The 24,185-nt window shown below is 40.1% G+C and overlaps 1 protein-coding gene across 1 annotated transcript; it reads left to right on the forward strand.

The window, feature by feature from the left end:
- Positions 1-5,317: 5,317 nt before the first annotated feature.
- Positions 5,318-19,107, forward strand: LOC115357155 (apoptosis regulator BAX). The gene is made up of 6 exons (XM_030048552.1): positions 5,318-5,597; positions 8,556-8,604; positions 10,079-10,240; positions 12,878-13,010; positions 16,991-17,095; positions 17,330-19,107. The coding sequence occupies exons 1-6, from the start codon at positions 5,534-5,536 to the stop codon at positions 17,426-17,428; spliced, it is 612 nt and encodes a 203-aa protein (XP_029904412.1). The 5' UTR covers positions 5,318-5,533; the 3' UTR covers positions 17,429-19,107.
- The last annotated feature ends 5,078 nt before the right edge of the window (positions 19,108-24,185 follow it).

Here is a 24,185-nt window from a genome sequence, read left to right on the forward strand (position 1 = left end):
TTTGATTATGTAAGAAATCTCATGGTACATTAGAATGTTTTCTAAATATTGGTGCCCTGGTAGCTCACCTGGTGGAGCTCATACCATGTAACAAGGCTGAGTCCTTATAACAGTGGCATCTTCATCTTCATCTTCATCTTCATCTTTATCATGTCATCTTCTGTTGTCAGACTCATCAGCTGGCAAGACATCCTGAGCACAGCTGTGCTAAGTGTGTAGCCGTAGTGCTGCTCTACATTATGGTATAATGTAATGCATGTGGTACAATGGTAATTTCTGTGATGGTCATGTTTGTTAAAAGTAACGACACTTATGTTTCAAAATTAATGTGGTATTTACTTATATAAAGATTTAACAGCTGGTCTCATACCAGTGTGCCAGCAGAACACAACCCTAAATTGGGCTGTTGTCCATTCATTTTCTTCATGTCTTAGTGAATAGAAACCTGATGGGTAGGTTGGAGTGTGTAGTGGAGGAGTGGCTGGATCATCAAAACAACACATGACACAGCTCTACCTATTACTCACCCATCAGCAATTCAGTCTGCTCAAAACACACAGCCTGCAAGCTCTTGTCAGTCTGATCCCTACAGAGTGTGGAGACGACTGTGTGAGGGAGAATTTTATGTGGTTCACCATCGCCATCATCTGGTCAGTTGTGAGACAAAAACAGGCAGTCAGGCATTGTACATACATATATGCAGATATGAGCAGATATGAACAGACCACACAAACTTAAAAAAAAAAAAAAAAAGGTGGGAAATGAAAGGAACGTTGATGGTATCATCACAAAAAACACAACCAATTATTCATTTCCATGGCTTCTGAAAGTTGACAACTTTGTTAGCTACAGAAGCAGAACATCATAAGGTGGTGTTTCAAACTTATGTTACACTTATATTCAGCCTATTCATATTTTTAAATGGACAGATTTGGATTACATGCTATTAAATCTTTAGTACCTCTGCATGATTTACAAAATAGTCTCTTGCAGTGTAAAATATGAGTAAATTGTAATAAATAGGCCAAATATTCAAAATCACTTGCATTATCATTTAAGTTTGGAGAAGCATGACTGCACCATTTATTTTACATGCTTTTTCAGACAAGCGATATAATCATCATGTACGAGAAGCACCATGAAAATAAATAAAATGTGAGACGAGATAGAAGGGAATTATTTTTTTAGATCACATTCAGTGAGAAGAGGGATTGTGATTCAGCGGGGTAAAGTTGATATGAGAGGTACTTCTTCAGTAGGTGGATTATCAGTAAGTGATGGAATATGTAGAGTGACTCTGCTGTTTTGGCTTTAAGTAGGAGGATGAAAGGTCATTCCACCATAAGGAAGCCAAGAGGAACAAGAGTGGAGATGACAGTCCTGTTTAATCAGTCATTTCACATGCTCTCCATGACTTTCCCATATGTGCTTGATGATACAAAGCACCATAACTCATGGGAGTGGTCAGAAGGGGAGCAGAATATTTAAACAGAACGTACTTGCCCATGTAAAGTCCTAATTTTTTAGGGTTAGGGTTAGTTAGGGTTCTAATTATGTTTTTTGCTCACCTATATTGCTGGTTTTCATGGTGTTATACTGTGATTGTATTTTATTCACTGTCTGTCTGCCTGTCTTTGATCTGCTTTTGACGTGGAGTGGATTTGGTTATTGAATATTGTCTTTCTTGTCTTATCACATGATGTATGTTCATGGAATGAAACTGTGTGTTTTGGGGTTTCGGACTTGGAGTTAGAGTTTCAGAACTGAACTGCCAGGAATCGTGTTACTCACAAGCTCACAACTGTGTGTGTCTTCTGCAGATAATTAATGTTCCACCTTTGTCTCTGTGTGAGTGTGTGTGAATGGTTGATGTGTGTTTGTCCGAGTGCGTGCTCTGTCTACTTCAGATCCAGGTCTTCATGGTGTAGGTGGCTGTGTGGCCCGGGTCCCTGGCTGCTCTGGTGCATCCGGCTTCCCTTGGCGTCATCATCCCTCATCTGCCACCTATCTATCCTCATACATTTTATTGTTTGTTATCTGTGTTTACAACATCTATTGCACGTCTGTCCGTCCTGGGGAGGGATCCCTCCTCTGTTGCTCCCCTGAGGTTTCTTCCTATTTTTCTCCCTGTTAAAGGGGTTTTTTAGGGAGTTGTTCCTCATCCGATGTGAGGGTCTAAGGACAGAGGATGTTGTATTTTTCTGTAAAGCCCTTTGGGACAAATTTGTAATTTGTTAGGGTGTCCGGTATGGTGACCACAGGCTTGCATCCCCACTTTATGCAGATGATGCGGTTCTGTTGGCAGCAAGTCTGAGGTCATGATTCTCTGGTGGAAATAGGTAGTTTGCCCTCACTGAGTTGAGAGCAAGTTACTGCCTCAAGAGGAGGAGTTCAAATATCTCTGGATTTCGTTCACAAGTGAGGGTAAAATGGAGCAGGGCATTTATCTAAATCCCCTTGAAAAAACAGAAGAGTTAACAGTAAGCCTGTCACGAAAGCAACAGATTCTGGTGCATCTTCACTCTTTGCTAAATGCTAGCTTCATGGACAAAGGACTTTGGCAAGCAGCCAGCCCAACAGCCAAAGGAGGCAGGGTCGGAAATGTTGTGGAAATGTTCTGGACATGACCAACTGGTAGGAGTCCTCGGGACAGACACAATGGGGGGATTATGTATCCCAGCTGGCCTGGGAACACCTTAGCATCCCCCAGGAGCAACTGAGCAACACCAACCAGGTCCTGGATAAGTGGCACAAAATGGATAAAAGGGTGGATCGATAAATTGCTCTTACTCAGAGCAATAAGTAATTTTAGAGTTAGATTAGATTATTTAGTAGATTAAAGTGTTCATTTATGAAATCCTGGACTTTTGAGGCATTTTTGGTCCTAAGGATAAATGTGGACAATGTGTGGACTATTTGTATGTATATAATGGTGGGGTGTCATGAGAGGTGGAGTGGTCTTATTTCGCCTTTCTTTGGCTGCTGTGCTCTCTTTTGCTCTTTTGCCTTTTTGGGATCCTCCCCTGAGCTGTATCAGATCTTGCTTCCTGGGTGGGTCAGCCCTACCAGCAAAGATGTTTATTGATGTTTAACCCTTTGAACCCCAAAAGCCTAAAGGTGGGATTATTCTGGAAGTTTTCTTTTTCTTTTTTTTTTTCTTTTCTTTTCTTTTTCTTTTTCTTTTTTTTTTTTAAATCCTCTGAATAAAATTCACAAATTCTCTTTATTTCTGTTCATTGTCATTTTTGGGGAATTTAATTTTCTTGTCATTTATTTTGTGGTAAATACATTTTTTATTTTTATTTTTTAAGATTAAATTTAAGTATAAAATAAAATTATAATAATTACAAATGTCATTTTCGCTATTATTATTATTATTATTATTACTATTATTGTTATTATTTTAATAATTTTAATAATTCTAAGCTAATTTGCTAATCATCTTTCTTCCCCATTATTGACTTACTTTGGTTTAATGGAGTTAGTGGGACCTGGACTATTGCTCTTTTTTCCCTTTCTGATGTTTGGGATGGGTGTTGTTTTGTGTCTTTTGGGGTCTCTGGACATACTCTGAACAACCTGTGTGCCAATTGTATTTAAGCACTTGTTGTTTGTTGTATAGAAAGGTTATGTGTTGAGAAAGGTTATGTGTTGACTGAAACCTCATCCAAGTAAATTCATATAGTGATTGTAGTGATTATACTGTATGTATGGAAATTCTATGCATTTTGGGGATTTGTTTTTTTCAAGGGGATTGATTCCCTGCACCACAGAGAGGAGAGCAAGAGGCAAGCAGAGCAAAGGTAGTGAGAACTCCTCCAAGAGGAAGTACTAAGGGTCAGTGAGGACATGTGGAACTGACTATTGAAACAGCCACTGCAGTATTACTTTGCGTGTTTAAGGGGTGGCATAGAGGCTCAGGGGTTTGCTGATTCACAACAAGGTCTTGGATTAGATTACTTTCTTCTTCACCTCCATTTTCTGCTCCTCATCTGGAACCAGGTTGCGGTGGCAGCTGCCTGAGTCAGTCTTTTCCAGGGCCACATGCACCAGTTGCTCCTGGTGGTTCCCAAGGCATTCTCAGGCTAGCTAGGATACATGATCCCCCAGCGTTTCCTGGGTCTTCCCTGGAGTCTCTTTCTAGGTGGTTGTGCCCAGAACACCTCCACCGGGAGGCGGCCAGGGGGCATTCTGACTAGATGCCCGAACCACCTCAGCTGGCTCCTTTCAGAGCTCCTTGCGGATGTCTGAGCTCCTCACCCTATCCCTAAGGATGTACCCGGCCACCCTGCAGAGGAAACTCATTTCTGCCACTTGTTTCTGCAGTCGGTCATAACCCAGAACTAACCCTGAACATAGGTGAGGGTTGGAGCAAAGATGGACCGGGAGATTGAGAGCCTTGCCTTCTGGCTCAGCTCCTTCTTCACCACACCAGTTCAGTACAGCGACCACACAACTGCTGCAGCTGCCCCAATCAGCCTGTCAGTCTCCCGCTCCACTCAACCCTCACTCGTGAACAAGACCTGGAGATATTTGAACTCCTCCACTTGAGGCAGTAGCGCACAACTCTCACTGCAGTTATACAGGGACCGAATGGCTGGCCTGTGACCTGCCTCCAACCCACTCCCCCAGCCTGGCTCCAGGAGGGGGCCCTGCCCTGCGTTCCAATACTCATACTACCATACTATTTAGTAGGGAAAAAAAGAATTAGTATGTCCCAATACATACTAAACTACATACTTTGTAAGGGCAGCTGCAGTACATACTAAAAGTAAAAAGTATAAGTATGCGATTTGGAACGCAGGGTTGGTTTCCCTATACCGGAAGAGGTACAGGTAAAAAAAAAAAAAAAAAAAAGTATATCATTGTTAATATTATTCTGTGCTAGGGAAGTTTGGACAAATCATCACACCAGTGTTAACTGTTGTATTGTCAATTTGCTTGCCGTATCAGTTACCTAAAGGGTAAGGTAAGGTCTTTTTTATTGAGGGAAAACTGTTAGGCAAAATGGGTATAGTAGGTATACATGGGGCTTTAAACATATTCAATTTGTTGAATTGTTTTTGCCATATCTCACATTATAAATAGGCAATAAATAGCCTCCTCCACAATAAACGCCTCGTTGTTGTTTTGCATATCTATGCTAATTCCACAAATTTATTTATTTTTTTCTTTGCACCACATATATTTAAGATAACATAACAGTTGATTCCACTTTCTTATCCCGTGGCCTTTACTTGAAGCATTCCTACACTTGGGTTCCTGGGGGAAAAAAACAGACACAGGAAGAAGGTGTGCCTTGTCGACCTGGTGGGTAAAACTTTAGAGCGTTTCCGTGTCACTTCCTCGTTCTTCAGCTGGAGGCAAAATCTTTTATGCGGACGGACTCTCTCTGAAATAGTCGAACTATTCGAGGCTTTATTTAAACTTTATCTGACCTCCTGAGTTACAAACTAACTAAATGTTTCTAACAAGAAGCTAATTTGTACTACATTTGCCTGTGAGCTCCTGGCCGGCATAAAGTTTTGGAGCTATGGCTGACGGTCGGGAAGAGGAGGAAAGAGGACTTGAAGAGCAGGGTGCTGTGGGTGGGGAAGGTAGGCGACAGGCCATGCCAGGCCACTTTCCTGTGTTACATTAAGTTTTTGCCAAGTTATATGTTATAGTAAGTAGACAAGATAAATAAAATACTCTGACACTCACCACAATTCTATCCCCGCTATGTTTCGTCCTCTTGTATGGGGCGAGTAGTCCACTCAGTCATCCTATAAAAACTTCGAGGATTAATGTTGTTTGGTGTATTCGCAAGCACGTCGTGAAGTTGATAAAAAGCTTCGACGCACTGACAAGCTTGTTTGGTGGAGACTATTCGGCGTAGAAAAAAAATGCGTGAAGTCACAATCATATCAGCAGAATCTCACCATTAAGACTTTGTTTCGCTTTCTTCCCCCACTTCCCCGTGTTTTGGGCGAAGACGGAGGGGATAACAAGTCAACCAGTATTAAAAGTTTAAATTCTAGTGAACCGAGTGCCAATTCGCGTATCAGATAACGCCGAATTGAAAAGTGGACCCTTAACATTTGCGGAATTCACGTCATGGCTTATCAAGTAGATTTATATTTGCCGATAAGCGAAGAACACTAAACAGCCGGTTTTGTTAACGGACTCTGGCGCAGTTCTCCTTCCGCGACTTCGTTTTTTTTTTCCCTTTTCTTTTTTGTTTAGAATTAGTGACACATATACTTTTAAGACAGAACGTGCCAAATAATACAAATGTAAATCATTGTTGTGTGCCAGGGAGAGCCAAAGGTTTGGTGCCAGCTTTATTACGGGTTAAAGGACGGGGTGGCGACCTTCTATCGGAATGGCCGCTGACATCCGTAGTAAACTTGACGTCACATTTGGCCACCAGTGTGAAAGACCAGGAGCACAACTGTCAGAGTCCACACTATCAAGCAAAATATTAGTCAAGTAAATGAAAACGAGTGGTCTGCTCTCATTAAAAATCTGTATGCAGGTAAAGTGTCAACCATAGACTTTGAATGAATAGAACGGCCACTTTCTGATGGGTCAAGGTAATTTCTTGTGGTAGGCTGTACTTGAGGATTTAACTGTGAACAACACTACCTTCAAAGCATTAAACGACACCATGGCCGTTGTAACATATAGTGATCCCAGAGTCTGGTGGAACAAACAACTGCTGATATCCATGACAACATTGTCAAACATTGTGTGGCAGCCCTCTTGAGGTTTGCAAGACCATTCCAGTTCTGTGATGTCAGCTTACACCATCTGATAGTTGGTTGTTTGAAAAAACTCAAAGAAATCACAGTTTTCCCCATTTGACACTTTTTAATGATTGGTTAGAAATTAGTAACACCTTGAACTTATTATGAGTTAGAGATGAATCCGCATATTTTTTTTTAAAGGCACTACTTGGGTTGCAACAATTGAATGTTTTCATTTTCAATAATTTTCCTTTTTTGATTTGATTAATAATTTAAGGGCCTAAATATTTGTAATGAATGATGACAAATGCAGACTGCTGCTTCCCAGAGCTCAAAGTGGTCTCATCAAATTGCTTCCTTAGTCTGACCATGCATCCTTTGGGAAGTAAATAGAGAACTAAGACGTTTCCGCTCTTGAGAGAATAATATCAGGAAGTTTTGCAAGTTCCAGCAGTCTGCAGGGTAACCTCCTTCCTACAGATATTAGTCATTTATGTTTTGAATTGACGTTTACATTTCATGTTCCACCATTGTATGCTGTTTTCCCGGTAGCAAAACTCTGTGAGATGCTGTGCAGCAGAAGGTGGCTGGTCAGTCTGTCTTGACAAATTGCAGTCTTCCATGAACATTAGGGGTGGGCATGGTTTGGATATGAACAATTCCTGATTCCAGTTGTTTGAGTGTCAGTGTCAAAACAGGTTACTTGTTTATTTCACAAGAAAATCTTATTTAAAAAGAATAAGAAAAAAATAAAATGAATGTATTGAGTGAGTTCAGTTTGGTTTCTGTCATTTATGGTGAATGATTTGATAGTAAATCAATTCCTGTAGGCCATTGAAATGATAACACAGGGCACCCAGTGGCTCACCGGATAAGAACGTGTACCATGTACCAAAGCTGAATCCTGATCGCAGCATTGTGGTTTCAAATCCGACCTCAGGTCCTTTGCTGCATGTCATCCCCTCTCTCTCCTGCCTTTACTGTCTCTCTACTGTCACTGTCAAATAAAGCAGAAATGCCAAATAAAAAAAAAAAAAAAAAAAAAAAAAACTTAAAAAAAAATGATAACATGGCAAAACCAACTCATTTACAGTTTGTTTGCAACTAAACCAAATAACATGATGTAACATGAATATATATACAAAGCCTTACCTGATGAGGTGCTGGTTGTTGTTGGCTCAGGAGAGCTGGAGGAGGGCGAGGCAGGAGAGGGAGAGTGCCGCAGCACATCAAACACAGCACCCTCGTTGATTTGTACACCATGTAGGTGAAGAAGTTTGGACATGTTCGTAGTGCATCCTCCCTCACACCAAAATAGTTTAGCATAGCTGTTACACTGTGCTGCCAATCCGGCATTTTTCAGAGTAAAATAAAGCCACATTTGCGTGCTTCTTGTTTGCGGTCCATGATTCAAACTCCACAGGTGGATACTACGGTAACCCTTATGGAAACTGAAATTAGCACGAGTAAAATTTGTTGAATATGTTTAACAGGAACTGATCCCTGGAATCAAAATAAAAATGTGTTTTTTCAGAACCATATTTCAGTTGCTAAATGGCGCTGCTAAATGACATAATTAAATGTAATGGATTAGTTTAAATTTGAAATTTGGGTGCTTTTGGAAAGGAAACTCATATTTCCTAAAGCATATTAATCCTGTAATGTAACTTGCAGTAGGCCATATAAATTATGGTATTAATCAAAGCATAAATTGCAATGACTGTATTGCCTTTTTAAAGTAATTTCTGCACTATTGATAGTAGTGTATTTTATCAGTCATGGTTGAAGATTTGTGGATAATAACAAGCAAAACTATCAATATTCCAGATGTTGTCGATGACCCCATCATGGAGCAAGGAGCTGTGCTTCTCAGAGGGTAAGTTTTACAAAGACTATTATTGAAACACATTCACTGTTAAAGTGATAGCTTGGATTCTTAATCATATGGTGGTATTTGCTGGATTGTGTGAGTGTCAAACATTGGCAGGTTTGGTCACTTACAGTAAATCCATTCCTGTTGTAAGAGCGAAAGCTTCATTGGGAGCGTACTGTATTTAGCAGTGACACAAAGCTGAAAAATTGCCTTTAAGAATACACAACAACACACGTTTGGTTTGGTTTCATCACTGTCCCCAGCAAGCTGGTTTCCAGAATGGTGAGTCTTTTTTCAGCTGTAGCACTACCACTGTATCACCTCGCAAGTTGGCAGTGCAAGGGCTGAAAATAGATCCGCCATTTCGGAAAACCAGCTGGCTGAGGCTAGCGCTCAGAGTGAAACTTAGACAACCTTGTATTGTTGTGCATCCTTGGAAAAAAAATTCAGCTTTGTGTCACTGCTTGAAATCGTGTTGTTTTCTTGTCAATGTCTGTTTGGGACACTCTTTTAACAAACTTAGTGGATGTAGTGCACTGGCATGGACCAGCAAATGCCACTATATGGGTAAGAATCTGCACTCTCACTTTACAGTCATGTTAAATGGTACGAATCCTGTGTCCCTGATACATTAAAATCTGAAAAGATGCAGGAAACTCAGTATTGATGTGTCCAGTGGACGCACCCTATTGATTCAATTGAGGAAACCAATTCAGAATTGAGCTAACTCAGCCGGCAAGGCCGTGGGTGCCATTGAACTGAAGAACTCGTTACCCGATCACTTTGGGCCATTCTGGAGTTAAGCAACAAGCACACCCTAACTTCCAGTTAAGTTTTCAACCCAGTGCTCAGGAAGATGCGCGACTTCAGCTGGGGAGTAAAGTGTTTTTTTGTTTTGCTAATGAATGTGTACAGGAGAAGTCACATAATTCACAAAATGGATTATCTCCACATAATTTCCAAGTTTGTGTGAGGTGGCAGATTTTCATGTCTTTTCAACACGATGGGGCTGAACTGACAGGTAAACTAGCTGAGTCGCTCTGAATCAGCCTCCTTCACCGAATCAGCTCCATGCAGTGAACGAGAGAATGAAGGCTTATTATGCTGAGGCTCAGGTTGCTATGTCTGTGTTTTTAATTTGGTTACTTGCTTACTGAATGATATGGTGTTCAGGAGGGACGCAGCATGCATCCTCATGCAAGACCTCTGAACAAACTCCGACAGAATTAGTGAACGAGTCATTTTGTTGAGCAGACTGAAATGAACTGAATCCTCCAAATGAACTACACTCTTTGCACTTTGTGAAAGCAGTTGGATAGTTACATAAGAAACATAGGAACATACTTAATAAAAGTTCATCTCCGTTCACACAGGATTTATAAGCTGCTTGCAGAGCAGCACAATGCACGTCAAGAGAAGTGCTAGACACAAAACTAATGTTTGTCAATCTCCTGTGTGGCTGGTTTCTGAACTATAGGTATGTGATTGGACGTATGAATACAGAGGATCCAGGGCAACGCGTCTCTTCTGTGGATCTCGGAGGAAGACCAAATGAACAGCAGGATCCACAGATAAAAGAAGTGGTGGAGCAGCTGCTCAAGATTGCCGAAGAGATAAACCGGAATGCTGAGCTCCAACGGTAAGCTATGCCTTATGCAGAAAAATAACTACTGGAACGCATTGGCCTGAGAGTGCAGTTGTACCTACAGTATGTTATCTTTGGTCCAAGCCAAAGTAGAAAAGATCATTTGGTGACGTTTTTGTATGTGGTTTGTCGACAGAGCTTTGGTAATCTGTGATCCTGCGAGTTTGGAGAATATGGGAGTATTTGAAACAAACTGTATTCCGGTCCCTGCAATTTCAGCAAAGCCAGAACTGAGCGTCTCACAGAGACTGTGTACACTTCGTTTTAACATGTGTTTTGGGTCATCTGAACACAAGTGGACAACCAAAAGGTTCAAATCTGTCTGTATCATGCGTCTGAAAAGTGTCTTAAGTGACCAGTGTGTTAGGATTTTGTTACATCACTTCATTAACTATGTCCTTGCTGGGGACACACAAGGACACATTAACTTTTACACTACAAATGATATGTGGTAAAATGCGTCCCAGACTACCTGGGCAAGTAGTTTGAGTGATCAGATCGCAATGCGTCTTTGCAGTTGTTTACACTTGAAGTTAGTGCTTTCCACCTGTGATCTGATCACCCGACACACATTTTAAAGCAAACTGTAGACAGGGTATTAGAGAAATAACTGTATATGAGCATCAGTTCAGACTCTTTTCTTTAACCATGTTTCATTTTGTTATGCCATCTATCTCTCTGGTATGGTACACTCTGGTGGGAGGACCTGCTATGGAAACCTACCAGTTCATTTGTCTCTCAAATAGGTGACCTCTCTCTCTCTCTTCAATCTCTGTCCTGCTGCCCGCATAGTGAGTATAGATAGTGTGAACTGTTCAGAACTTATGATATAAGCACAGTTGTAAGTTGGATAAATTATGCTGTGAATGTTATTCCCTCAGTCATTGGAGTTGCATTGTACCATTTAATGCATTTCCTGACAAACTGTCAACAAACTGCTCTGTGAACACAGTGGTGTTAAAGTGATAGTTACTCCATACAAATGTAATGGATCATCCAGGTTTTACCAGGCAGCTTTGGTGGGAGTGTGCTGCTCCAAATGAATGCAAGTGAATTGTCACCAGCAAACAAGATTTTGAATGTCAACTACTGAAACTACAAACATTTTTTGGGATGCACAGAAAGACAGTTTTATTGTGGTATTTATTATTGAAGCTCTTTTCCACTTCTTGCTTGCTTAGTGGCGGAAACTGCTGTGTTTCTGTATCACTGGGTATCAGCACTCACTACTTTAATTTTGTAATATGCTGGGAATGCACTATAAGGAATTCTTAAGTAAATTAACTGTTACATAGGCTATTTACTTCTGTGTCAAAATGCCGGCATAGCTGTGCTGCAGGTGCATGTGGCTCTTGCAGAGGCTGCTGCCACCGGAGCTTACTGCACCTCTCCAAAACTATAACTGCACACAGGGCGATGAAAGACCGCTGAGGTCCGCTGGACTCCTTTATGCTCTTCAGTGTTGTGTGCCAGTTGATTTCCACTGAATGAAGACAGCGTGGTGCCGGTTTTTGTCTCTCATCAACCGGCTGCAACTGAGGAGCTCTGTTCTGCTCTGATGTTGCCAGCTCATCCCCAGATTCTTTAGACTACAAGTGCTAAGGTCACAGTGAGAAAGAAATTAAAACATTGCTTTGGAGTGAGTTTCAGTGAATGCAGCAATCTGTTTTTTTCTGAGCTTCATTAGAATTAATAATATCCGAACACTGCTTCTTGCACTTTTCTCCAACACGAGTCATTGCCTGGCAAAAGCACAATGCTACATACCCACCAGTGCTGTGAGTAACCAGCCGTTCACATCTGTTACTACAAAACTGAAAATTGTAGCTCCTGCACGCGTGTAAACTGATGTGTTTCTGCCTTGGGACTCACACACCAGCACCCTGATGGGTTCATTTGAGTCGTTTTGCCTACATGTCACATGTGACACTGAGTTCATTTGCATAAAGTTGATAATTTTTCAACTTCGCCTTGTCGCCTCACTTTGTCATTTTGTTTCTATGTCACTGTACCCGGTGTTGTCTTGAGTCGCTGGCTGCAATTGACAGTAACTGAATTTCTTTCACTTATGTCTTTTTTAGTAACAGGTTTAAGAGGGAAAGCATATATAGCGTATATTACTGGCCAGGCCACTGAATTAGACTACTGCAGAAATACTGTAGGGCATGGGTCTTCAATTTAAAATTTTAGGAAGTCCAGTTACTCAAAGTTCCTCCCCTGTAAAGGTCCAAGCCATCATAACTTGTCTTGTGAGTTGCAGGCCTACATGGGTGTAGTAACGAGGACCTCTGTTTGTATATGAGTGTGTATATAACTATTAAATGTAATGGAGTTTGTTGTTACCTTTACTGTTTTGCACAAGGTGCTGATATGCACAAACAAAATGTTGCTTAATGAACAAGCAAGAACTTTTTTTTTTCTACAAGGTGATCCCATTTAAAGTGTGTGGTGAAAGCCCTAAATCTTTAATTGCTGAAAAAACAATGCTGCAGTGACTTCTCTGAGTCAAAAGCCTGCCCTTCTAACCACACCTGACATTGCTGGGTGTGGTCCTGAGTCTGCTCTGTTGCATTTTTCGGGGATGATTATTTCTATTGATGAAGAAAATGTGTGTTCATCTTCTGTTATCAGACTCATCAGCCAGGTTCCGAACAACTGTGCTCAGGATGTCTTCATGACGGTGGCCAGGAGCATCTTTACTGATGGCATCAACTGGGGTCGAGTGGTGGCCCTCTTCCATCTGGCCTACAGACTCATCTACAAGGTAACCACCTGGATGCTCCATAAATCAATGTTATAATCTTACATGAGTGCAGTCACGTTGAAGTGGGGTCTGTTATTATAGCTTATTGAAGGCCAATTCTGAGATCTTTGCCCCGCTGGAAAGTGGGAGCCTATATATCACTGTGACGGTCGGCTGGTCAGCAGTGAGGTCCAGAGGACCAAGTCTTCAAATCTATTTTCTTTTTCGGCATTTCTGCTTTATTTGACAGTCACAGTGGAGATAGACAGGAAGGGCAGGGGGGAGAGAGGGGATGACATGCAGCAAAGGACCTGAGGTCGGATTCGAACCCTGGTCGCTGCGATCGGGACAAAGCCCCGGCACATGGTATGCGCTCTTAACTGGTGAGCCACCAGTGCTGCCCCTTCAGATCTATTATTCACATGGATTTTTGGTGACAACATTGATAGTTTAGGTTTTTTGTTTCCAGTTGCCACACGGACACAAATACCTGAGCCTATAGCTCCACGCAGAGCTCCAAATAACACTTTCATGTATCTGGACTTTAGACTTAGACTTAGACTTAGACTTCTTTTATTGTCATTGCACAAAAAAACACAGCAGTGAGATTTTGGCAACGAAATGTCGTTGCTTGGCTTCCGGATTACAGCAGAGATGGAATTGTGGGACCGTTTAGGTATATATAAATATAAATATTATACATAAATATAGTCTATATAACTGGTATGATATGGTCTATATAACTAGTGCTAAAAAACAGGAGCTAAATAGTAATGAGTGCAATTTAGAATAGCTAGATAAAACAGAATGTACAACAACAGACTAAACAGTGTAAACAACTGAATAACCAGTATAAATAATAATGAGTGCAATTGAGAATAACTAGATAAAAACAGAATGTAAACAACGGACTGAGCAGCGTAAACAACTGAATAACCAGTGTAAATAATAATGAGTGCAATAAGAACAGAATGTAAACAACAGAAAAAGAAAACAACTGACTAAACAGTGTTAACAGTGGAAGATTGCACAGAAATGTATTGTCCATACGTAGCTGCTGGGCGGGCGGGGGGGGGGATTATTGCACAAATAGGAGGTAATTAATTCTCCTCATCCCAGGGGTGTTTCCCGGACTGGGCTACACACCCTGGGCCTGAAGAAACCATACCTCCATAAAGGGATATTGCACAGAAATGTATTGTCCATACGTAGCTGCTGGGCGGGCGGGCGGCGGAGGGGGGGGGGGTGGGGGGGGGGGGGTGGTTATTGCACAAATAGGAGGTAATTAATTCTCCTCATCCCAGGGGTGTTTCCCGGACTGGGCTACACACCCTGGGCCTGAAGAAACCATACCTCCATAAAGGGATATTGCACAGAAATGTATTGTCCATACGTAGCTGCTGGGCGGGCGGGCGGCGGAGGGGGGGTGGGGGTGGGGGGGGTTATTGCACAAATAGGAGGTAATTAATTCTCCTCATCCCAGGGGTGTTTCCCGGACTGGGCTACACACCCTGGGCCTGAAGAAACCATACCTCCATAAAGATATATTGCACAGAAATGTATTGTTCATATGACAAGTTATTTGGCATTTAGTGGGGTTTTTTTCTGAAATTGTTCAAAATTAACATGCCATTTCTTTTTTGGTGCGTCAGATCAGTGGCCAGTATGTTTGCTCGATCTGGTGAAAAACCGCTTGTGCTCACCACCACCTGATGCCCACCTTTGCTCTCCAATTACCTACAGTATACTCACCCTGTGTTTTTGAGCTACTGCCACCTAGTGTTGACAAATACCACTAAATGTCCAAACAAATCAAAAATGCAAACAGCAACTACTCTATGAAATCTATCCATTTTGGTGACTGTATAAACTTTCCTCTAACACCACCAACAGGTCAAATTGTTAATGTTGCACACTAATATCTCACAAAGTTTTTGCCTTGCCATGAAATTTGGTGACAACATTCATGTTGACTAGAGGCAGGCCCAGTGGAGCATCTGTGTTACAAAGAATGGGCTTGTTTTAAATGAAGCTGCTGAGAGTGGATGTTTTATCTGACATTCAGTTTCTTTAAATGTGATAATTTTCTCTGAAATGTCAAAAATTTGTATTTAGTGTTTAATGTGGTAGGCTGCATTCCTAATGCAGCTTAAAGACACTCTTCTTAGAGTTTACGTAAAAGGGTAGTAAACTATTTTTTTTAAAAGGTTTTTATTGTCATCCTTGATAGAAACATCATCAATATATATCTATAATAAGCCCATGTTCTAAGATACTCAAAGCTTAAAAAGCTCCACTTAAAACACTAGTAAAGGCTTCTATATGAATAAGGAACTTGAGCAAATGATGACAACAGTCATAATCTTTCTCACATCAACTCCACTACCACCAGCCCCCAAAGTGGGAGTCTTTATTAAGTAACCTTTATGGCAGTGTTAGCTAGGAAAACATATGCAAATAAATGCAGTGCCATTAAGGCCAGGTGGCTGTTTCCTTTCCAGCAAGCGGGATGTTGTCACTACAGTGAGTTGGTCTTAACTTCCACAACAATATCTTTACCCGAGGATAATGTCCACCCAACCCTGTTGGACTGGATTACTGTAGAAAATAGGGGTGCAAGGGATCAAAAAACTCACGGATCGGATAGTATCATGGTTTTGAGTCACAGATCGGATCATTTTTCGGATCAGCAAAAAAAAAAAATGACAAGACAAATATAACTTTGTCCTCCATTTATTTTGTATAACACTTTTGCCCATTAAATAAAAACATTCAACTAAAAATGTCCATCCAATTTTTAATTAATATTTTAAATTATATAAAAACAACTTAAAGTGTAATTTAAGGCATGATACCTTCTAATTTCAGGTGCCATAGTGCCTACACACCGTAATGGTTTTGTCCACCAGGGACGGTTTTTGCTATGGGCAACGTGGGCAACCACCCAGGGCGCAATCTACTTGGGGGCACACGAGCGCTCTCCAAAAAAAAAACTAAAAAAATTAAAGCTGCAAGCTTTAATTTTTTGGTTTGGTCTTTCTACGTTTGGTCTTGGTCTTTCTACGACATTCCTGTGGGCCGCAGCGGCTGCTGCGTCCCTAGGTGGCGCTAGCGAGTCCATTTTTGCATTTAGGGGGTCCGATTTTTGATTTTATCGAATTTTTCACCAGACCTGATGTACGTGCCGAATTTGGTGAGTTTTTGAGCATGTTTAGAGGGTCAAATTAAGGCCGAATCACACGTAAGTGTAATAAGAAGAAAGAAACGCTACAGATAAAATAGGGCCCTCTTCCAGAGAGGCGAGGGCCCTAAAAAAGAAAAGTGTGTCCTCAAAAAAAGAAAAAAAAATCGCCAGTTTTCTAGACTACCATATTGACCCGCATAAAAGACGACCCTGGTTTTAAGACGACCCTCTTTTTCAAGACCCTTTTTTGGAAAAATAAGATACTTTTTTATATAGACAAAATCTTGTTTGAATAAAAAAGCCCAGGCTGTGCCTGGGCTGCGGTAGGAGTAGTAACATGGAAGGGCTCAAGCCAGTAATTTTGCCTAGGGCAGCAACATAGGCAGAACCGCCACTGTTGTCCACCTTCCTTTTTCCATCATCACTGTATGTTACAGGGAAGCCAAAATACTCCCATACATGTGACTTAAATGATGCAGGAGGTTTTTCAAGTTCCTCTGCTTCTCCGCTAGCCATGATTCCTGCAGCGCTTGACCAGTGTGGATTGCACATGCGCCCTTCACGTGAACGTGCACAACTTTTTTTTTTTCATCAACCAATCCGCGGACCATGCGCGTGCCGAACCATGGAGAGAGATCCGTACGGATCACGGATCAATGATGATCCATTGCACCACTAGTAGAAAATGCAGCCTCTGGTTTATTATACTGAGTGAGTTTTAGGAAGTGTTGGTGGATGATGCAGAAAGCATGAAGAATAATACTAAATAAGAAAATCTCAGGTATTCTGACTGGTGTTTTTTGTTCTGGTTTCAAAGGCACTGACCACTAACCATCTAGAGAACATCAGGATTATCATCAGCTGGGTTCTCCAGTTCATCAGAGAGAAACTCTACTTCTGGATCGTACAGCAGGGAGGCTGGGTGAGTGATGGATTGTCCACTGAAGTGGTTCCATGATGCACTTCATGTTGCAGTGCTTTAATTTGACCTCACAGCTTATGTCTAGAGATGCTGTCTGAAATAAAGTTGAAATTAGAACAACACTTTATGGGTTTACGTTCTAATGGAAAGAGCTTAGTTTGATTCAAAACTCTCAATGTTCTCTCATTTTGTAGTTTCTCACTTTTATTTGACGTTGCTCTATATCTGTTGTAGGAGGGGGTGATCCGTGGTATTTCCCGATGGAGGACAGCAGCAGTAGTTGCATCAGTAGTATTGGTTTTTGCCTTTGTTTACTACAGGAAGACCCGCTGAAGCCATCAAACCTCAAATCGAGAGCTGGAGATACGTTTCCTGAATAAACTTGGCCTGGACCTTTTTAATAAGAGACAGTTTCTTGATTTTTAATATCACCACTCCCTAGTCTCCTTCTCATGAACCACTGAGGTCAGCTATGCAGGGCTGTTCTGTAGACTGTTCTGTGTTCTCAGGTAATCAAGGAAAGAAAGGGCAGTCTGTCCATTGTCTACCTTCATCAGCTAGTATGCTACTGTTTAATATCTATTATGGAGTTATAATAAAGGACTTTAAGGTGACCTAACATATCCCCTTGCAGCCATGTTGGAGGTCTCCTGGTCTTGGGCAGCAGAGGCTGTGAACAGCTGTTGGCATTTCAAATGTTTTTAAACTTACCACATGGCTTTCTCAGTACAATTTCTTAGACATGATTTAATTTTGGCTCTGTTTTTGACTCAATTTTTGTCATCAATAATAATAATCAAATTTTATGTTAGATAATGTCAGCCTGTGAGCTAGGTCATTATACTCAGCTGTACACAAGGTTAAAGGACCACGCTAGTGATTTTTAATGTTTGGCCCATTTACTACGATTTACCCACATTTTCCATTGTAATCAAAAGCCATCCATTTTCAAATATGAATTTTGAGTTGAAACACCCTTCTTATAATGTGCTGCCTTTGTGGCTTACAGTCATCAACATTCATAAACCTCAGAACTCATAATTGGCTGTGGAAAGCAAACATCTCCTCGGGACTGTTCTCAAGCACAAACCACAACAGTGTGGCTCCTTTTAGGAAAACTAATGTGGACAGCTTTATTACAGTGATGGAATACTGGTGTGAAGAAAGTTTGAAGTCTCTGAAAATTCATTTTCATATCATAGGGGAATGAATGGAATCTAGTGGCAGGATAAAAGGGAGGAAAATTTATGTTGGAATTCTAATATACAGTTGTTTGCTGTGGGAAAAGATTAGCAGAAATATTAAGTAAATATTTTGTAGATATTACGCTAAACATGTAAAATCACTGGTATGGTCCTTTTTAAAATGGTTCTTCAAATAGCTGTAGTCATTTAATTAGCAGCATCTAGCATTACAAGTGGAATCTGCTAGTACAGTAGCCGAATATCAAGATTAATTCCTGAGCTGGCAAACAAAACCACAAACTAGTTTGTTCACATTACCTGAGCTGCTCTCATAGGCTACAACTCAGTGTTTTGGAGTAGACATTAGGGCTAAAATTTGGAGCCACAGCACCTTCCCTTTTTTTTAAAACAAAACAAACAAACAAACAAAAAAACATTGAATGGATCTGCACCCATACAACAACAATCTCTCCAAGTGTCTTTCTCTTTTCAGCGTGTTTAAATATGCAAAAGATATTTTCTCACAGCTAGTTCTCCATTTGACTTCCATGATGGTGTGCAGTAGATATGAGATTTATACCACAACTGTAAAGACCCGTCAGTTCTGGTGCAGAAAATGGATAACTATATAATTTACTTATTAAAGTATTTTGTGGCAGAAAGTAGCTGATTATGTCAGTGCATAATGAGGGAAAGGAGTAGCAATTTGCAATAGAGGGAAATCCCTGACTTGCTATGTGGGGGGAAAAAAGGGTTTTGGGATTAAAAAAAAAAAAAAAAAATCAATGCAATTGTCTATTATTATTATTATTGTTGTTGTTGTTGTTTCATTCCAGGACACTAGTGCCCGGATAAATGTTTTGGCTAATGATTTGTTGTGGGGACCACTGCTGTTAGCTTATACACTGTTTTAAAATGCCTTATGTGCTTTTGCCAAGTATATTTTTCCAACCAAATTAGTCTTTTTGAGAAGGAAATCTTGTTATTTATCTTCTGCCGTATGGTATTTTTTTTTTTTATGTAATTTAAAAATTACCTTATTGTAAATTTGTTTGATTGGACTCCAATGGATAAATTTAAGTTTTATTGAATAAAAAAATGCATATATACCACTACTCAGATTTTGATTCTTTCCAACTTGCACTATATGAATGACTCTTGTGACCTATCAATCAGGCTTCTTTCTTTCTTTCTTTCTTTCTCTCCAATTTGCTTCTCTCTACCATCAGTTGATATATTAAGTGTAGTGATTCTGCATCAGGGTTTGAGATTTGATTTCACAACAAATTTGATTTCACAACAATAAGACAACAATAAATAATAATTAAAGCTGCAAGCAGCTTTGAACGAGCCCTCGCACCCGTGCCCCGCGTCCGCCTCGTGCCTGTCGGCTGGCACCGGTTGGGGACGGTGTCTGTTCACGTCCCTGCAGAGACTCTCTCCTGCAGGCGCATGAGCTGTTGGCAGTTCTCCCAGACACAGAAAGAGACACACACACACACACACACACTCAATCACTCACTCACTCACACACAAACACACACAGTGCTGGCCCTGCCACTAGCGGTGCCCCTCCAGCAGATGGCGCCCTTGGCTTGAGTTTGAGTTTGCTTGAACTGTGCTTGAACTGCTTGAACAGTGCCATGACATCTACCCTACACCTCAAAGCAATATGAAGTTCAAAATATGTATACAACTACAGCCTAGAGGCTTTTAAATACAAAGTTGTTATACAGAAATTTCACAGACACAGGTATGCAAAAAAATAAACTTTTTAGTAACCCCCCCCCCGTTATACTTCAGAATCGTCTGTGTCAACTTCCTCTCCACATGAGAGGGCATTTATGTGCATGAAAATGTGTTGTATGGAGATGGTTTGTATGACTTGATTTGTGGGGTGTATAAGTAATTTCTTTTATTTCTTTTGTTATTTCTTTTATTTATTTATTTATTTATGTTAAGCAAGTGCTTCAATTAATCATTGTAAGAGAGTTTAAGTAACAGGTCTACCTACCGGGTCAAAATAGGGTCAAATTAAATTCAGGCCCATGTTGCATACATTTTTTTATTAGAAAAATTTCTGTAAGTATAAAAAGAATATAAAAATAAATTACAATGAACAAGTAATGACAAAATGTAGGGAAAACAAACAAACAAACAAGCAAACAAACAAACAAACAAAAAGCTTTCAGCATTTGCTAACTCATTTGAGTACATTTGAAATGTCTGAAAGATGAAAAGTAATTTAATAATTTTTGTGAATTTTTTTTTTCAATATGTGATTTCCATTTTTTTTTTTTTTTTTTTTTTTTTTTGTATTTTCAACTGTAGTCCAATATGTTTGACCATCGGCATCTTTAAAAATGAAAAAGGAGAGTAGCCTAATTTTTTTAAGCCAAATCATTTTATGAATGTAATGTTTAGCCAAAATAATAATCAAATTGATTATGTAAGATTCATCTGCCAAAAATGGAGATTAAACATTAAACATGAGAATTCCAGTTAAAAGAAAACATTAGACAAACTTGTTTATGCTATGTTATGATGATGTCATTGTTATTTTGTCAACTGACCAATCAGCATCGAGTAGGCTATTCAGCACATTTCAAATCAGCAGCTGTTATTTCATGTTACATTTGGAAAACACAAGCTGGCTACACACAAAATGGATTTAGCTGTTAGTTCAACACAAATGGAGGCACAGGCAAGCTAGTTTCTGTAATTAATTTTTTTTATTGTTCAGTAAAATCTTTAGAGATTTAAACTGAAATTTGATTTCACTTTAAACTTGGTTTTAGCTGCTCCTGGCCGTTAACTGCCAGCTAACCCAGCTCTCACGGTAACTGCTTGAAGAAAGTCACGTCTTGTGCATCTTGGTTTAACTTGGTTTAACGTTCATTTAGGTTTCATTACATCTCCAAACTTGGATTTAGCTACTCGATCAGAGCCCTGCCTAATTTTAAAGTCTGATTAGAACAAATCAGGGATCAGCGTTTAAATTAAACCTGGTTGGTGGAGCCCAGTGTCAGTCAGTGAATCAACCTGCCCTCTGTGCCACAGGACGCCCAGAGCGAGACGGGTCTGTCCCGAGCAGAGAGGGTCAGGCTCCAGATGATCAGGACCTTCCGCCTGACGAGTCCAGAGGAGCCCAGCGATACAGCAGGTACAGAGAAGTTTGAGGTCTTTACTAACATTTATCTACTACTTTCAGCAAGCTCAAGTATTGTTCGTTAATTTTTAATTTTTATTTCATTTTATGTTTCAGTATTAATTTTAGTTTTTTCTTTATTGTATTTGAGGCACGATATAAGAAGTTAGAACAGGTATTACAACACAAACCCAGCACTCCCAGTCATGTCGACGTCCCAGACTCAATAACTCGGCACCAACGCCTCCTTATGTTTCTTGTAGTGACAAATTTAACCAAACTGACAAAGATGAAAACTAAAGACATTTCTTTATGTGTCTGTGCAGCTTCACATTGGAGTATGATTTTGATTCGTTTTTTTTTTTTTTTTTTTTTTTTTTTTTTTAAGAATACAGCTAATGGAATGGATCTTTATTGTCATTATGCAAAAATGTACAATGAAACTCCGTTGGCTTCTCTCAATATAAAAACAAAAGATATAAAAAGCATTTAACTAAATTAATCTAAAAAACACACATGCCACCAGTAAAACAATAAACAAGACAGCTATTAAAGCTGTAAAAGTGTCAAAAACTGCAGAAGTGTCAGCGCAGAAGAAAGTGACTGTGCAGCTTAAATAGTAAATAAATAGTAAATAAATAATAGCAGCCTTGAGTGCCTGTCTAACTGGGATTAATTTAGCTCACATCTAAATAGCTCATATTAATCGGCCATGAATTAGCTTCCGATAAACAGCATCATTTTTAAATAACTTCAGGAGCAGCAGATGATTTTCAATAATATCATGCTTTAACTTTAACTTCCCCCTTCATTGTTGCTGCGAGCTGCGCACTCGTGACTGTGAGAGCAGCTGAACAGACAGGTGCTTGTTTTGTCACGATGGAAGTGTCAATAAAGTTGCGCAAACAAACTCCTCTGCCGACACGGTGACATGAGTAAACGCTACAGCTGTTGCCATGGCGAGGTGAACCACCCGGAAATATTCTGATTTGTCATGAACCAAAGGCCTAAACCAAGTGTATAGCTGGATTGGGACTACAGCTACTTTTGCTGCTGAGGTGGTTTGCCTACTTCCTTGTTGAATTGGTTACATTTTGTAATATTTTTTAGCATCTTTATTTAGTCTGCCCCTTGCGTCCACACAGACACACACAGAGTGGGTAAAAAAGGATGAGGTAGTGTCACGCACAAGGTTGGATCTAGGAGGTAGCCTACAGTGTGGTAAAAGTTGTGTAGTAGATGATAATCTATCTATGTAAAAAAAAAAAAAAAAAAAAAAAAAAGAGTCGGTCTTGTTGCAGACATGCTGCGAAGCGTAAACTCATGTATGTGAAGGAGCTTGGCTGTTTACATCAGAAGTGTGTTTTCTCAGCACCTTTATACACTCTCTCTCTTTGAATTTTCAATTCATAGAGTTTTATTGTCATGACGACACAGTGTCGATATTGCCAGAGCAAATAACAGATAAAGAAAATGAGTAACATTCATTGGCATCATATAAATGATAACAATGTAAACAATAACAAGCTTAAACATTTTCAATCACAAAGCTACAACGAACATGATGGCACAACAAAACCATTAAGAACTTATCAGTATTGTTCATCAATAACTTCTTTACATGAACATATTGATCCAGATGAGCCTTTTTGTGAGGAGTGATGGTTTCCTCCTGTGTTTCCATGGTCGTCGTTCAGCTGGTGGCACGAGGTGACATATTCAGCTGTCAGTGTGCAACAGTTTGGTTTCTTTCCTAAAAGACAGTGGTCATGTATTCTGCCACTGTGTGTTGTCGTTTTAGGGCTAAATAACAATCCATTTTGCTTTGATTTTTTTATGGTGTGCAGTATTTCTTGTTTTTGTCTGCTCATAGCCATGTGGTTTGGGGTCTGTCCTGAGGAAGTGGGTGTTTGGTCGATGTCAGGGAACAGGGTGGCTGTAAAGAGGCTTTTCTCCAAGTTCATTTCTAGGGAGTTTAGTGCTTTGTGGTGGAGGCTGTTGGGGTTATTTGGTTTCAGGTGCTTATTGAATTGAGTGGCTCTTTTTCAGTTGTAATTAGGAGGGGATATTGGCCCACTTCTGCTCAGCAAAATTCAACATAGAATTTCTCAATGGGGTGATTGTCCTGGTTAGCAAATTTCAAATGACCTCTGAGTGGGCACTATATGCTATACCACTGCTATATACAGCAATGAGTTTGACATTTCTTTTAATTGCATAAAATGTCTGTCTTGATTTATCTCTCAGCTCACTCACAGCCATTTGAAAACTACCAGTTGCCACATTGAGACATAAATATGTGTAGCCTAGTTTTTTGCATGTTGTAATGTAACTGTGTCTAGATAGAACTGATGTTTAAGGTTGTGATTCCCAGAACCTTTCTGGAAAAAAAAAAAAAAAAAATCAGTATCTTGGAATTGTTTCGGTTGGCAATCAGGGCAGGGGTTTGACAGAGACTGTGCAGGAGACCCAAGTGTTACTGTAGGTGGGTGTTACAAGGGGATATAGAATGTGCCTGTTTTTTGGTGAATTCATTTATAATTGTTGAAAAGAATAGGATTAAGACTGCATTGTGTGTTTGATAAATGTGGAATGAACTGCAGTGTGTCAATTCATTTTGAAAGGACAACAACAAGCAAATCACTGACCAATGGCAGTCATGTGTTGGCTGCCGATCCTGGTTTAATAAATTAAAGTTTAGAGATTTAAAACAAAATTCAACCAAGATGATGCTCGCCTACCCCCAACCCCCCAAATT

The sequence above is a fragment of the Myripristis murdjan genome, chromosome 3 (assembly GCF_902150065.1).
Source record: "Myripristis murdjan chromosome 3, fMyrMur1.1, whole genome shotgun sequence".
NCBI classification, from domain to species: domain Eukaryota; kingdom Metazoa; phylum Chordata; class Actinopteri; order Holocentriformes; family Holocentridae; genus Myripristis; species Myripristis murdjan.